This window comes from Folsomia candida, unplaced genomic scaffold (genome assembly GCF_002217175.1).
Source record: "Folsomia candida strain VU population unplaced genomic scaffold, ASM221717v1 Fcan01_Sc062, whole genome shotgun sequence".
NCBI lineage: Eukaryota > Metazoa > Arthropoda > Collembola > Entomobryomorpha > Isotomidae > Folsomia > Folsomia candida.
Genome location: NW_019091254.1, coordinates 12,004 through 25,841, shown reverse-complemented (window position 1 = coordinate 25,841; position 13,838 = coordinate 12,004). Strand labels below are relative to the sequence as shown.

The 13,838-nt window shown below is 32.8% G+C and overlaps 1 protein-coding gene across 1 annotated transcript; it reads left to right on the top strand.

The window, feature by feature from the left end:
• The first annotated feature begins 249 nt into the window (after positions 1-249).
• LOC118433602 lies at positions 250-11,825 on the top strand. The gene is made up of 6 exons (XM_035845689.1): positions 250-374; positions 469-482; positions 4,233-4,417; positions 8,856-9,183; positions 10,297-10,762; positions 11,341-11,825. Exons 3-5 carry the CDS (start codon positions 4,245-4,247, stop codon positions 10,636-10,638), a joined length of 843 nt encoding a protein of 280 aa, XP_035701582.1. The 5' UTR covers positions 250-374; positions 469-482; positions 4,233-4,244; the 3' UTR covers positions 10,639-10,762; positions 11,341-11,825.
• The last annotated feature ends 2,013 nt before the right edge of the window (positions 11,826-13,838 follow it).

The following is a 13,838-nucleotide window of genomic DNA, read 5'->3' as shown; positions in this document are numbered from 1 at the left end:
TTTGGCGTCCATCTTTGCCAAATGTTTGAATACTTTAAAATTGTCGTTGTACATACATAAATGAAAATTTTAATACGTAAAAAGTAAGCTAGGATCAAACATAAAAAAATTGAAGTGTATTTTGTACCCGGTTTTTAAATCGTAAAACAGTTCAAAATTCATTTTAAATTAAGAATGTAAGGTGCGACAAAATGATAATTAAAAAAATAAAATTTGAATTCTTTCTAAATTACAGGTGATTCCCGACGGGATGCCCGTTACCCGATCGTGCTTGTGATTCACGGTGAGGGTTGGGAGTGGGGGAGTGGCAACGAATTTGATGGGGCCGCCCTCGCCAGCCTCGGAAATCATATCGTCGTCACCTTCAATTACAGGTCAGAGTTGCGCGAAGGGTGAGATTCAAAGGCGCGTAATATTATTTGTGTATGTAACAACTAACTAAATATTTTATATGGATTTAATTTCCAGGTTGGGACCTTTAGGTGAGTAGCGAAATTATTTGAATTTTTATCCATCCTCATTTATCACATATTTCATGCGGTTCATGATTAATTACGGAAAATTGTACTATTTTCGAGGTAAAGTTTCTTACATTTTAATTCACGTGGTAGAAAATTTGTTACGGGGGAGTTACATCAAGTCCTGAATTTGTACAAGAAATTCTACTAATTGTTTTTAAGAAAAACGTAGAATTGATCAAAGTGACGTATTGTGATTCATTAATTCTAGTCATAAAAGTCAGCTGTATATAATTTTTTAGCGTTCGAGTTGTTAATAATTTTATCGAAGGACGTTATCCTTTTACGAATTTACGTGAACTACGAAGAAGTTATTTCTTTTGGCACTATTCTTGTACACATTTGGCAAATGTACGTATAAAAATTGTTGCATGAAATTCCTCAGCATTTGATGCACATCTATATTATAGCTGGAAATGTTTGTCTGCAACGGAAGCAAAATAATTTTCCGTGACGGAAGTGAAAGTAGAGAAAGCAATAATATTAATTGGAATTTTAACATCAAATTCACTCTCGCCCTGCGGGAGACGGGCTTATACGCTAGTTAGAAATATTCCTGGTCTGGTAGATGACTGTACTATTTTCTATCCATACACTATTGTAAACCTGGTAGAGTCATATATTTACTCGTATTAACTTGCTACTGGATTGGGGGTAGTTTGTGTCTGCATGGTAAATTTTTCAGTACCACAAAATTACTAAACAGTAATGCCGGTTATTACCAGTGCCGGAAGGCACATCTACATTTGTACTTCGGTCGGGCAGTAATGATTTGAAAACAGTTTTATTAAAAGTGTAAACTCTTAATTACAAGTAAGAAAAAAACTTGATTTATGTGAAACAAATGTGAATCTAAACCAAAATACCGTCCATGAAACATATGCTGGTTAGTGATGCAAAATGAAACAATCCCTAAACAGGAATGCAAAAAAGTGGCATATACAATTACGTCTTAGGTTGCATTACATAATAAGAAAATTACATAACATGGCCAACTTTCCCTGCGATGAATGAAATGTAATATGAGACCGGAAAACGAGGAATATACATCTGTCCACCCACTTCACAAAGTTTTCACTCTTAATAATTTCACTAAAGATTTTGTTTGTCAATACGAAAATCCAGTAAAAATAATTGTTTAGTTAAACGCCCTTATGAAAAAATATGAAAATTGTAATTCGATTTCAAAAATGCAGATACAGATTGTTTAGTACAATCTAATTTTAGTTTATGCTAATATAGCCTCTCCAAACGTTTTGAATAATGAAAACCTGGATTTTGTAATAGTATCAGTTATACGTTTTTTTAAATTAGGAAATCTATGGAGAACAAGTATTAAGAAATATTACTGACTTGACATAAAACATAAGATTTCTTAATCGAAATAATTTTATTGTGAAATGAACAGATAAATAGTCGAACTGGGAAAGACTGAGTATCTAACGGATAACAAATTATTATTATTTTCTTTTTAAATACCAAAAAGAAAGCTGGTAAATAAAAAAGAGTACCAAATATACCTAACTATATAAGTTCTACTTATTACCGGACGGATGAAGTTTGTCACCGAGTTTAATAGAGTGCACTACATATAACCAGCTCGACAGCCATGCACCTCATAAGTTTTTCGTCAGAAAAGGTCTCCCAGAACTGGGCCAACTCTTGACAAGAGTCACTTTTCGTAAAAGAGAAAGCAATTATCATCACATAATGTTCTGTGGCGTGACTTTCACCTGGAAAGTTAATCAACGTCGTCCCCAGACCTGAACCTAGCCTCATTAAAAAAAATTACTATTCGACCAATATAATAAATAAAATGTGTGATCTATTTTATAGCAGGCTGGTTACAATCTTAGTCACAACAAGCACCATCCGGGCAGGGAATTTTCTAAAAATGTACTTATTTATTTTTAAATTAAATTTTACATCCAAAATACTTACACGCATTAAAAATACGCATTAAATATTAGAATAATGTACTCGTTTCTATTTTCATGGCTAAATTTTGTCTATAAAGTCAACGCATTGTTCAAAATTAAATTCAAAGTGTTGAATTTATTTTAAAATTAAATATATTTAATATTTATTTATATTTATAATATATAATTTTATATTTATATTTTATATTTATAAGAAAGGAGAGAAAGGAGAGAAAGGGCATTTTATATTTTATATTTTATATTTTATATTTTATATTTATAATTTTTATTTATTTATTTATTTATATTTATATTTAATATATACGCCGTTTTGTGCAAATCAGTAATTTTATAGTTAGGTTATGTTAGCAAGATGGGTCGTTCAAGGAATCCAGATGACTGACAGACGAGTTTTTTCGAAATTATAAGAATTTCAATTGGAATTTTTTGATCGCCCACCACCACCAATCACGTAGGTCATTGCTAACATGGGACTAAAAACTGCAGAGAAATATTGCAATTTTTCGCAATTAATCATGAACAAGCAAAAATCTGTTAATTTTTATGATTCCTACTCCAATTTTGTGCAGTTTTTTTAAAACGAGTAACCAGCAGTCGAACTTTGGTCTGTTAGACGTAGGAATAATGATAAATTAGATCAGTCTTGTATTTCCAGTGATATGATCAACAACGCCATGAATTTCATTTATTTGAAAATGAGATTGCTTTAAGATACAATTTTGTTGAATTTTTCTCGGATTAAAATTGTTTTCGAATGATTCATTTCAAACTCACAACAAAATATATGGTTTTATAATTTGTTCCATCTTTTACATAGCGCACTTTAAATTTCAGAAAGTTTATAAACTCAGGAAAATGTAATTTATACTTGAAATTTGTAAAATTTTTCTGAGAATCAAAATTTGCAATCTTATTACACGCCGAAATTAAATATTATTTTTTTAAAATTTTTGTGCGTGTTTTTCACACCATACTTTGAATTTCTAAAACTTTATATATACTTTAATAGATTAGATTTGGCAGACGTCGTCGAAAAGAAATTATTTGTTTTTTTTTTACTTTGGAAATAGGTGATTAACACTGGAAGGAAATTTGCAATTTTTGAAAATACAAATATGTAATTTTTCATACCGGAAGTATTTACTTTTTCTGATGATTTCCGACATTTTAATAAACTTCAGTAAACAGTAAACAGTAAATTTCTGAAATATTTTATGCGTTTTATGAAGTAGATTTTCTTCTCAAAATTATTTTTATATTTTGTGACACATAATTCCAGGTAGGAATTTATAATTTATAATAACCTACAAGGTAGTGATACGGGTAAAAAGTTAATTATAACCCATATTTCTTATGATTTTGAAACTCAAGGTATGTTTTTCACACTAAAATCATAATATTCGAATTATTTAGAATTCTAAACAATAATCTAATCTTGATTTAATCCAGAGTTATGACTTTTGTAAGATCGCGACATAAATACAGTTTGGAACTTGATAGCTTTTTTTCGTTCTTGTGAAATGCAAAATGCCGCATTTTTTAAACTCCAAAAATGCATACTTAATACGTCACAATTTAAATTTTTGAATTTGTTGTACATAATTAAAATTTTAGATGTGATTAGTTTGTTCGTGGAATTATACTTTCTCAAATTTTTTGTTGAAAAACACAACTTCATCTTGGAAATTAAAATTTTTAAGTGAAACTTTGTAGATATTTCTCAGAAAAAAAGTTGTTTCGAAAAACTTTGCTAAAATGTTTCTGTCATTTGCAGCGTCTGGGAACCATGGAGGGTGACATTGTGCCTTACGTGATGGGACTCCCGGTGACGAACAATATACCCGCGCAGGGCCTCAACCAGCATGTTTCGCCCTTCGCCGCCCTCGCAAACTTCTCCAAGCAGGATGCCTTCGTGGCAGAAATGTTTCTTCATTATGTCGCCAACTTTGTAAAAAGTGGGTAAGTTGAGAGAATCGTGGTGGATTTTTTTTGGGGGTAGGAAATGTTAAAGAATGGGTGAGCTTTCTACGAAAAGGCGAATTTGCATAATATTTAAAATAATTACGTAATAAATATAAAGAGGGTACTCACGATATAACGTTTACAGCGAATCTCAAACGTTGAACATATCTAAATTACTTTTGAAGGTTTGCGAAGTTTGCGTGATTTCGATAAGAATTTTGGTGCAAGACTAATAATTTTGGGAGTTACGAAAGTATCGACCCAAATAGGATATGGATTTTTTTATTTTATGAAGATTATTTCGCAAAATGTTTGTATAATGCGGCACAAAATTAGAAATTGTGGCGAGTACGCCGTACGCACAATATTTACTGTGGAAAAACTTCATAGTTCAACGCCGAAACAAAAATATTTTGCAATTTGAATATTAATTTGTAATGTCAGATTAATGTGGTAGTATAGATATCTGTATGCATTTACATTCAAAAGGATATTTTTTTAAACTTTCAAAATAGAAAATTTTATTTGGAAAAGTTTTGCCAGTTACTTTTAAGTTTACGAGTTACTAATTTACCTCGTGAGCATAGAGTTCGATAAAATTTGTGAACACAAACAAATTTTGTATTTTTATTGCCAATTGTTGAGGGAAGTGAACACCGGAAATAGTTTTTTGGGGAAGTTCAAATATAACGAATTATACGATAGATATTTCTCCATTCCATTGCATTTCCATTTGTGTATGAAACATGTCACTTTTTGTAATTAATTTTTTGTCATCAGTTACACCGAGGGGTCAAAATTTCAAAATTCATGAAGAAATAGATCACAAGTTTTATGTATGCAAGTTCCAAAACTGTAGGAAAGTGAACTTTTCTCAAGAGACACGATGTCTAATAAAAAAAAATGTAACATACACGTCGATTGACATGACTTTTTCCGACCGGAAGTGGGCTCGTGCCCTTGTTATCGCGTCAAGAAGATATGATTACAGAGAAGAAGGGAAACTTTTGCCGGGGAAAGTCCTTTCTCAAACCATCAATAAATCCGTCATGTGTTACACTCACGGAGAAAACACTTTATTCTCGACGTTGTAGTTCCTTCCTTGCCGGTCTCAACCATTGGAGAGTCAATGCAAAAAAGTGGTGAATGATGCTCTTAAAAATGTAAGGTAAATTATTTGATAAGTACAGTGACAAAAAATCAACAAAAAACAAAAAAAATTCTACCTATTTAAAGGGACTAGAAATTAAATTTGAATTTTTTAACCCCGCAAAAATTTCAACTTTTATACATAAATTATTTTACAAGCCTATTTTTTGAATAAATTTATAATGTAATTTAAAAAAGAATTAAATATTTCTGTAATTCGTGAAGCACTACGGAATTAATTAGTTAGTTAAACTGATTTAGAATTGTTCATTTGATCCATAGTATTTTTGGACTTCAGAAGAGTTTACGAGGCAATCAAGTCCAATTGTCAGGAAACATTTTATATATTTAAATTCTGAATTTGCTAACGTCGGAAGATATTATTTTGAGATGTTGAGACCACTATGTGACTAAAGATTGTATCTCGATGCTTTTTGGTTACTGATATTTGATTGTATTGATTTGTTTAAGAGTGTCCATCCTACCGAGTCGTCATTTTGTGTATCGGACCATTTTCCGTGTGCCGTCCAGATCAGGAAATTTCTGTTTGCTTCTATTTTACTTTACTTTCCCACTTTTTTCATATATTTTTTACAAAAAAAACTTTTTTGAAGGCATCAAACTGATGAATTACTTCCAAGATGGATGTTTAGATACCGGGGAAAAAGTTGTTTTCATACTTTCACTTTGCGTTTCTGTTCGTAGTTTTTTTTAAGTTTGTGAAAAAATTCATGTTTTTGCATTCTGCATTAAAAATTTACAAAATTTAAATACGTATTTTCACAATGAAAATATTATGGTAACAGGGTTGTAACCAAGGAGCCACGGACCATTATTACACCGTAATAACAAAACGGTACATACATTATCCACGAAATTAAAATTTATCTCTATTTCAAAACATAATCACGTCAAGTTCCAGGTTACATATGTAAGCTTGAAAACTAACGTTTATAAATTATTTGCCAACAAAATGTGTGATAATCTATTTTTTGCTAGATATTTCTGCTTTTAATACTAATTTTATAGTTCTTTCCCAGCAAGTTTAATATTACAAACTTGAAATTTAAATTATTTATTTGTGTCAGATTTTTAACGTTAAGTTCCAAAATGTAAATTTCAAACAACTTTTCTGAATGATTTGCCAGCAATATTTCCAATAAAGTATACGATAGCATAATTTTTTGCTTGTTTTACATACCGGAATTGTAAATTTCTGAAATAGTAGATATTAGGGGTTACAAAATTTAGATGACAAGTGTCCATTCGTGAAATTAATTTCGTTACAATTGTTTTGTAGAACAGACAAATTTAATATTTTAATCTACAATAAGCCTCACGTTAGAATTATTTATTTTGTGCCAGTCTTTTTATAATTCGTATTTTTTTTGCAAATTTGACCAGCCCTCGATTTTTAAATTGCATTTCTATATCGAAATAATCGACTCTCTAATTTATTGTAATTCTTTAACACCGCAAATTTATAATTTCTATAATCTAAATATAAGTCAAAGCTGTATTTAGATGCATTGCCACACTGACAATAAATTAATCTTCGAAACACCTGTTGCTTTCATACATACATTAATCGAGTGGAAAATAATTGTCACCGTTTTTGGTGCTAAATCTTTACCAATACTTCGTCACAACTGTATTCTCATATTATTCGCAGTGCATCAAATTCTCATTATTATTGACAAGTTGCGCCCACCCGAGGGAGTCGGGAGAAAGTTTGGGCGAAATATTTACCGAAAAATTACTGTTGAGATGAAAGTAGGGATGAAGCTTGAATAATTATGCTCACTCAACGGTTATAGTACTGCCACGACCTTGTGTAACTAATCGCTAAAAAATTTTTGAAATATTTCAACGTCATTTCGACTTTTAATTTGAAAATGCACACGACAAGAAGTAAGTAATAGGTTAGCTCGAAGGTAACTCAAATTTATTTGAAATGTATATTTTCTAAAGTTCAAGAATTTTGAAAACTTCGAAACTCTCAATTGTCTCGTCTTTTTTTAGTCTGAATTGAAACGGGGAAAGTAAGAAATAGGACACTTGCTCTTCTTTAGGGTTTCTTAAAATCGTGATTTTAACTTTTTATTTGAAATCGATTTTGTCAGTAGCATTAGGTAGTTGTTTTCGAATTTTTCTAAACACAGGCGAATATTTACTGTCAAATTCTGTCTGGAATTATTATAACGATACAGTTATAAATAGGTCTGCCATGATCTTATGTAACTAATTGTGAAAAAATTTCGAAATATTTTAACGTCAATTCGAGTTTTAATTAAATGATGCAGATAATAGAGTAAATGGTAGGTTGAATGATCCCGTTATCTATGAGACGAATTTATTTGTGAAAAGTATATTTTCAAAAGTTCAAGAATTCTGAAAATTTCGAAACTCTATTTATTCTGCTCTCACTCATGCCCATTCTGCAATTTCCTTTGAAATTTGATTCTCTGTTTTTCTTTGTGCTACGTGCCAAACCCTGGTTTTCTATATTTGGTAATTCTTCTCAAGGATGCTCCAGATGCGGATCGGATGCATTGAGTGAGTTTATTTTAGAGAGATTGTATCCCAATTCGACGATGGTGGTGGAATAGTGACACGTTTACGTTCTGAGGTCAGTCTAGTTAGTTTAGTGTCTGAGGTTAGTTTAGTGTCAACGTGGGTCCTTCTCTCGGAACTAAATTGGGACGAAATTTGACCTCCTATTTACTTTCACCTTGCAGTAAATTAGATCACGTTAGTGGAATGAGGAGGCTTCCGTGATGTGCCCGTTTTTTCATTCATTTCCTATTTTTGTCTTGATTGCTTTCATCTGGTGAAAGAAGGCAGATACTTTTTTAGGTGAAGAAAGCCACCTCTAAATTTATAAATACATTAAATTCGTGACAAAAACAAGACTGTAATTTAATTAATTTCTAACTGATCTAATGTTTACTTGGTGAAATTGCAGTTTTGTGAAATTTTGCAAACTTTTTCTAAATGTTTAAATTCCTCATTTGTTGAGCTTCTAGCAACTTGTATGACATATGTAGTTGCGGAAGGAGAAAGCTGTCGTAACTTGAGTAAAGATTATGTAAAATTTTTAAATACTTGTTCAATTTTTTGTAAACCTTTTAAAACTCGAAAACTTCACATAATAAAACTGATAAAATCAACATTTATTTTCACTGTTATGAATTTGTGACACAAATTGTGTCCTATGGATAAAAACTATTTCAGGTTTCAAAAACTGACCAACAATGGACAAACTTTCTCTTCTTGATTTTTTCAGGCGCATTGATTCGAACGAGGTTGAAGTGGAAATTCGTGGCGGTGGTGGCGAATCGGTCGTCCCGCTCTCCTCCTCCCCTGGAATGACCGGCACGACCGAGTACGACTTCACCACCGCGCTCACCGTCACCATCACCGTCGGCGTCGCTCTCATCGCGCTCAATTTGGTGGTATTCTCGGCCATCATGTGTCACCGGAAGAGGGCCATCCCCACCAACAACGAGGGCGACAGGGGAAGCCGTGATAGTGACGAGGTCGACGAGAGTGGGAGGAGTTCGGGGGGTGGGACACCTCAAAAAGGAGGAGTCGCCCAGTATCAGCAAGCTCAGGTGAGGTTTTGTTGTAATACACGATAAATAATTTGGTAATCAAATTGATAGTTTAACGAGTTAGGAACCTTGGCAAAAGGTTGTGTTACCGAACGGTGACAATAATTGTGTCAAATTTGCTAAGTTCCTTTACTTTTTTGTGGAGACAAATTTACGAATATGAATTAAGTCGATTAATTCGTTAATCAGAGGGTAGCAAATTGTTACCAAAAATACGGTATGTACTTATTCTCGATCAGATTTTTATTACCCCGAAAAGAATAGTCCACCCAGTTTGTAACGATTTGGTACCAATGATTATGCACAAAATTTAAACTGCAACCTTAATTCGAGCTTGGTAATTAAGATGCAAGTTGAATTTAGTGCCCTTTTATTATCACCACTCGGTAACATACTTGTTACCACCACCAGCAGAGCCAATCTTGGTCCCACATTATTCAGGGTACACCCATCCTTACTTAAGCAGAAGAAATTGTTGGTGTGATTTATGCCGGGGCTAAAGTGCGGGTGTCATTAAGGACGGCGGAGGAAGTGAGAGTAGGCGAAGGTCTTCGTGGCAGGAAAAGTACAATCAATTAAAGGCACATTAAAAGCGAAAAAAGAAAATGTCAGCGACTTCGATAAAGAGAGCCTTTCCTTATTTTTTGCTGGGTTTACGTTTTATTTATAGTTTCCCAACGTGGGTGGCGGGGTCACGATTACATAAGATGAGATCCTTCTATTTTTGCAGCCAATCATGATTTTGCTCATATAGTGATTAGGAGAAAGCATAAAGAGCAAAAGTTACTAGGTGGAGAAAGTGGGTACATTTAAGAAGGAGAAAGTATTTTATGTAGTACAAATTTATAAAAAACAATAACTTCGTAAACAAAAAATTACACACAATTTCACAAAAAACAGATCATTTATAAAATATGAGAAACCTAAATTTAAACAAACACTAGATTTTTTTGTAAAAATTCCAGACCAGTAATTTTCTACAATTTCTTTTAAAAATAGAGTGATTAATTCCGAGAAAGTCTTGCAAGTCCCAAAAATTATGTATTACTTTCACGTTACGTCGCTCTCACTTTCTCTCCTTTCTACACGAGTCTAAAATTTCCCACATTTCAGGAAGATTACAAGTGGTCCACGGCCTGTTGTTCATCCTCGAACCACCAGCAGAACCACCCTCACCCGCAGCAGGAACTTCACCCTAATGACTTTCCAACCACTCATTTATCATCCTCCTCGGTCTACATGCCCGCCGAATCCATCTCAATGTCCCAGTACCACCAGCAGCACCAGCACCACTTTCACCCGGGTAACAGTGGTGGCGGGACGTTGCCTCGGTCATCGCACGGTCATCAGGGTCACCACCTCGCCTACGAGACCCACACGGGTGGGGGGACGCTAAAACGGGGAACATACCATCACAATGGGAACCACATTTTGGCGATTCCCGACTGCGTTTAGCCCGTCTCAAACGCCGTAATTTTCGGAGATGGCGACGACAAAGTAAGGGGCGGATTCGACCATAATTTATCCGGAGGAGAGTCAAGTATGAAATTGTATATGAATCAAGACGCCGTCGTGGTGGGTGAGTGGACAACATTTTTTATATAGGGGGAGAATGTTCCCAATTTTTGAGAGATTTACGTAAAACAAAGACATTTTAAGCTTTGTGAAAATTAGTGGAATTTTATGAAATTCGTCGATTAGGATTTTTTATAAAAAATTTCCGGAGAATGAACGGCAGAAAAACAATTTGTACCATATTAACGCCAAACTCAATCAAAGTAAATGTACAATTTTATAGTTTATAAATTAGATTTAGACTCATCCTGCTTCCTTTGTACAGCGTAGAACATAATTCCTTACAAATGGTGTAAACCAGTGTACGACTCAATCCTCAGCTAATTTCTAAAATGACATCAATTTCGTAATTATGGAGATCAATGAAACTTTAGATACTAAGGTTCAATTTATGTATTAGTTAGATGTAAGGTTAATTTTGGGCACTACAAAACTATCAATTTAAAAAAATAAGGAATTTGTTTTTGATGAAATTTAGATATTGTGAAAATCGCAAATAAATTAGCAAGTTGATTTATAATTAATAACAAAAAGTGGGTTACAAAAATCGGCTAATAATAAGTATTTATTTACTTTCCTCAGCTGATAGCATGCTGGACATCTCGCCCCCACCGGAAGGACCAGTCCCGCTACCGCCAAACATTCAGCGGGATCTGGCGGGAATAGTTTGTTGGCGGAATGAGGAGGAATTTTATCATCTCAGAAACCTCAAAATCCCATTACGCCTTGTTCCTTGAGCCCCTCGGCGTCCGCGACGAATACGAACACGACGAATTCCACGTCCTCAAACCCATCCCCGAACAGCGGGAGTACAATTTGGTCGGTGTTCTGAAAAGGAACATGACGCCAATGTGAACATGACGTTAAAACGAGGGTCCAGATTCAGGAGATATCATTCTGACTGCTCTGACTCTCTATCTGTACTTTTATAGCCTGAACTAAGTTCTAAATAACCGACGATAAGTACAAATATACATATTGTGATATCACCTAAATGCCTCGCTTCCCAACTAATTTTATTTACAAAACTGTTACATACATTTAGTCTTTGCATGATTAAACTCGATCTAATAAAACAAATATGAAATTTATAAATTTCATATTTATATGAAATTATTCTTTATTTATATATTCATATTTCATATTCATACTCGTGAAATTTATAAATTTATGACGTTTTCAGGAGTAAACTCGTAAAAATGAAATATACCCTGTAAAAATGATTTTGGAATAAAATGACAAATCCGTCACTATTTTACCCAATTACTGGCAGTTTCTGTTTTTTAATAGAAGATTATCAAGATGGGGAAATACGTATTTCGATACAACCTACAAAAAGTTAAATCCTATTTTCTAAATAATTTCTTGTCGTGGTTTAGCACGAATTATTTTATACTGACTTTACCAATTTACCAGAAAAACAATAAATACGTACATATGTCGACCGAGTTTGATCAAGTAGGGCCACAAATGGTGCCCTTCACATCTTTAAGAGTGCAATTTCTCCACATGTGGAATTGCATTGCATGTATCGGATTAGGTTATCGTGGAAAGATTTATGAGATTGGAGCCAATAGTCGACGGAGCAATGTTCTCTCATTCATGATCTAATTTCCATTTTACTTATACCATGCAATACTTACCTACATAAGATATATAATGTCTTGCAATAAAATAAATTGATCCTCGAAAGTGCATCGTTTTTAATCATTACGAGTTAAAAATTAAGACCTGGAGAAAATTTGAAACAAATTATGTACAGGGAATTTTACCACATTTGGCAAGCTATTTTTTACAATAAGGGTAACCAACCTGAAAAATATGAGATAGAAATGCAACAAAATTGAAAAATACAATAATAAGTAAAAAATTTGTGCTCGTTTTTAATATTTATAACATTTTAAATTCAAAACTGTCAAACTAAAACGCCAAAAAAATATAACAACGCGTATTCTTGCCGGTTTAAAAGCTGAAATGAGGGAATCGCATGACGTAATGGTAATCTAATAAATTTAGGATTTCTAGGTGATATTATATGAAGAAATGGCTTTCTAAAAATTAGAATATAAAATTGAAAAGCAATTATTACATCAAGATTACAAATCATTGCGTTATTATTATTGTGTGTCTTGATAAACATCCGGTCACGAGTTCGTCAAATCAGTAAATTTTTGTTTATCTGTTTATCTGTTTGTTTATCCCTAGATTTTAAATCTAGGGATACGTTTGGGATTTTTATATGAAATTGCAGCCTAGAAAATAAAATTATAAAGTTTACACTAAAGAAACTTTAAACATCATTGTGTTTATTCATTAATATCGTTTATCGTGGTATTTACAGAAACATCTTGTTATGAGATGAAAAAATTGATGGTTGTGCACCATGCATCCATCATTACAGTTTAAAAGTTAACACATGGAGAAAGTTTGCAAGAGAATAGAACAGAATGATTAATGTGAATTTTGAACAGATAAACTGAAATGGCGTCACAAAAATTTACTGATCTGACGAACTCGTGACCGGATGTTTATCAAGACACACAATAATAATAACGCAATGATTTGTAATCTTGATGTAATAATTGCTTTTCAATTTTATATTCTAATTTTTAGAAAGCCATTTCTTCATATAATATCACCTAGAAATCCTAAATTTATTAGATTACCATTACGTCATGCGATTCCCTCATTTCAGCTTTTAAACCGGCAAGAATACGCGTTGTTATATTTTTTTGGCGTTTTAGTTTGACAGTTTTGAATTTAAAATGTTATAAATATTAAAAACGAGCACAAATTTTTTACTTATTATTGTATTTTTCAATTTTGTTGCATTTCTATCTCATATTTTTCAGGTTGGTTACCCTTATTGTAAAAAATAGCTTGCCAAATGTGGTAAAATTCCCTGTACATAATTTGTTTCAAATTTTCTCCAGGTCTTAATTTTTAACTCGTAATGATTAAAAACGATGCACTTTCGAGGATCAATTTATTTTATTGCAAGACATTATATATCTTATGTAGGTAAGTATTGCATGGTACAAGTAAAATGGAAATTAGATCATGAATGAGAGAACATTGCT

Excerpts from the sequence above, each read along its gene's own strand:
- LOC118433602 (XM_035845689.1), top strand. The coding sequence starts at position 4,245 with ATGGAGGGTGACATTGTGCCTTACGTGATGGGACTCCCGGTGACGAAC. Across the intron at positions 4,418-8,855 it reads GCCAACTTTGTAAAAAGTGG|GCGCATTGATTCGAACGAGG; the intron begins GTAAGTTGAGAG and ends TGATTTTTTCAG. Across the intron at positions 9,184-10,296 it reads CCCAGTATCAGCAAGCTCAG|GAAGATTACAAGTGGTCCAC; the intron begins GTGAGGTTTTGT and ends CCCACATTTCAG.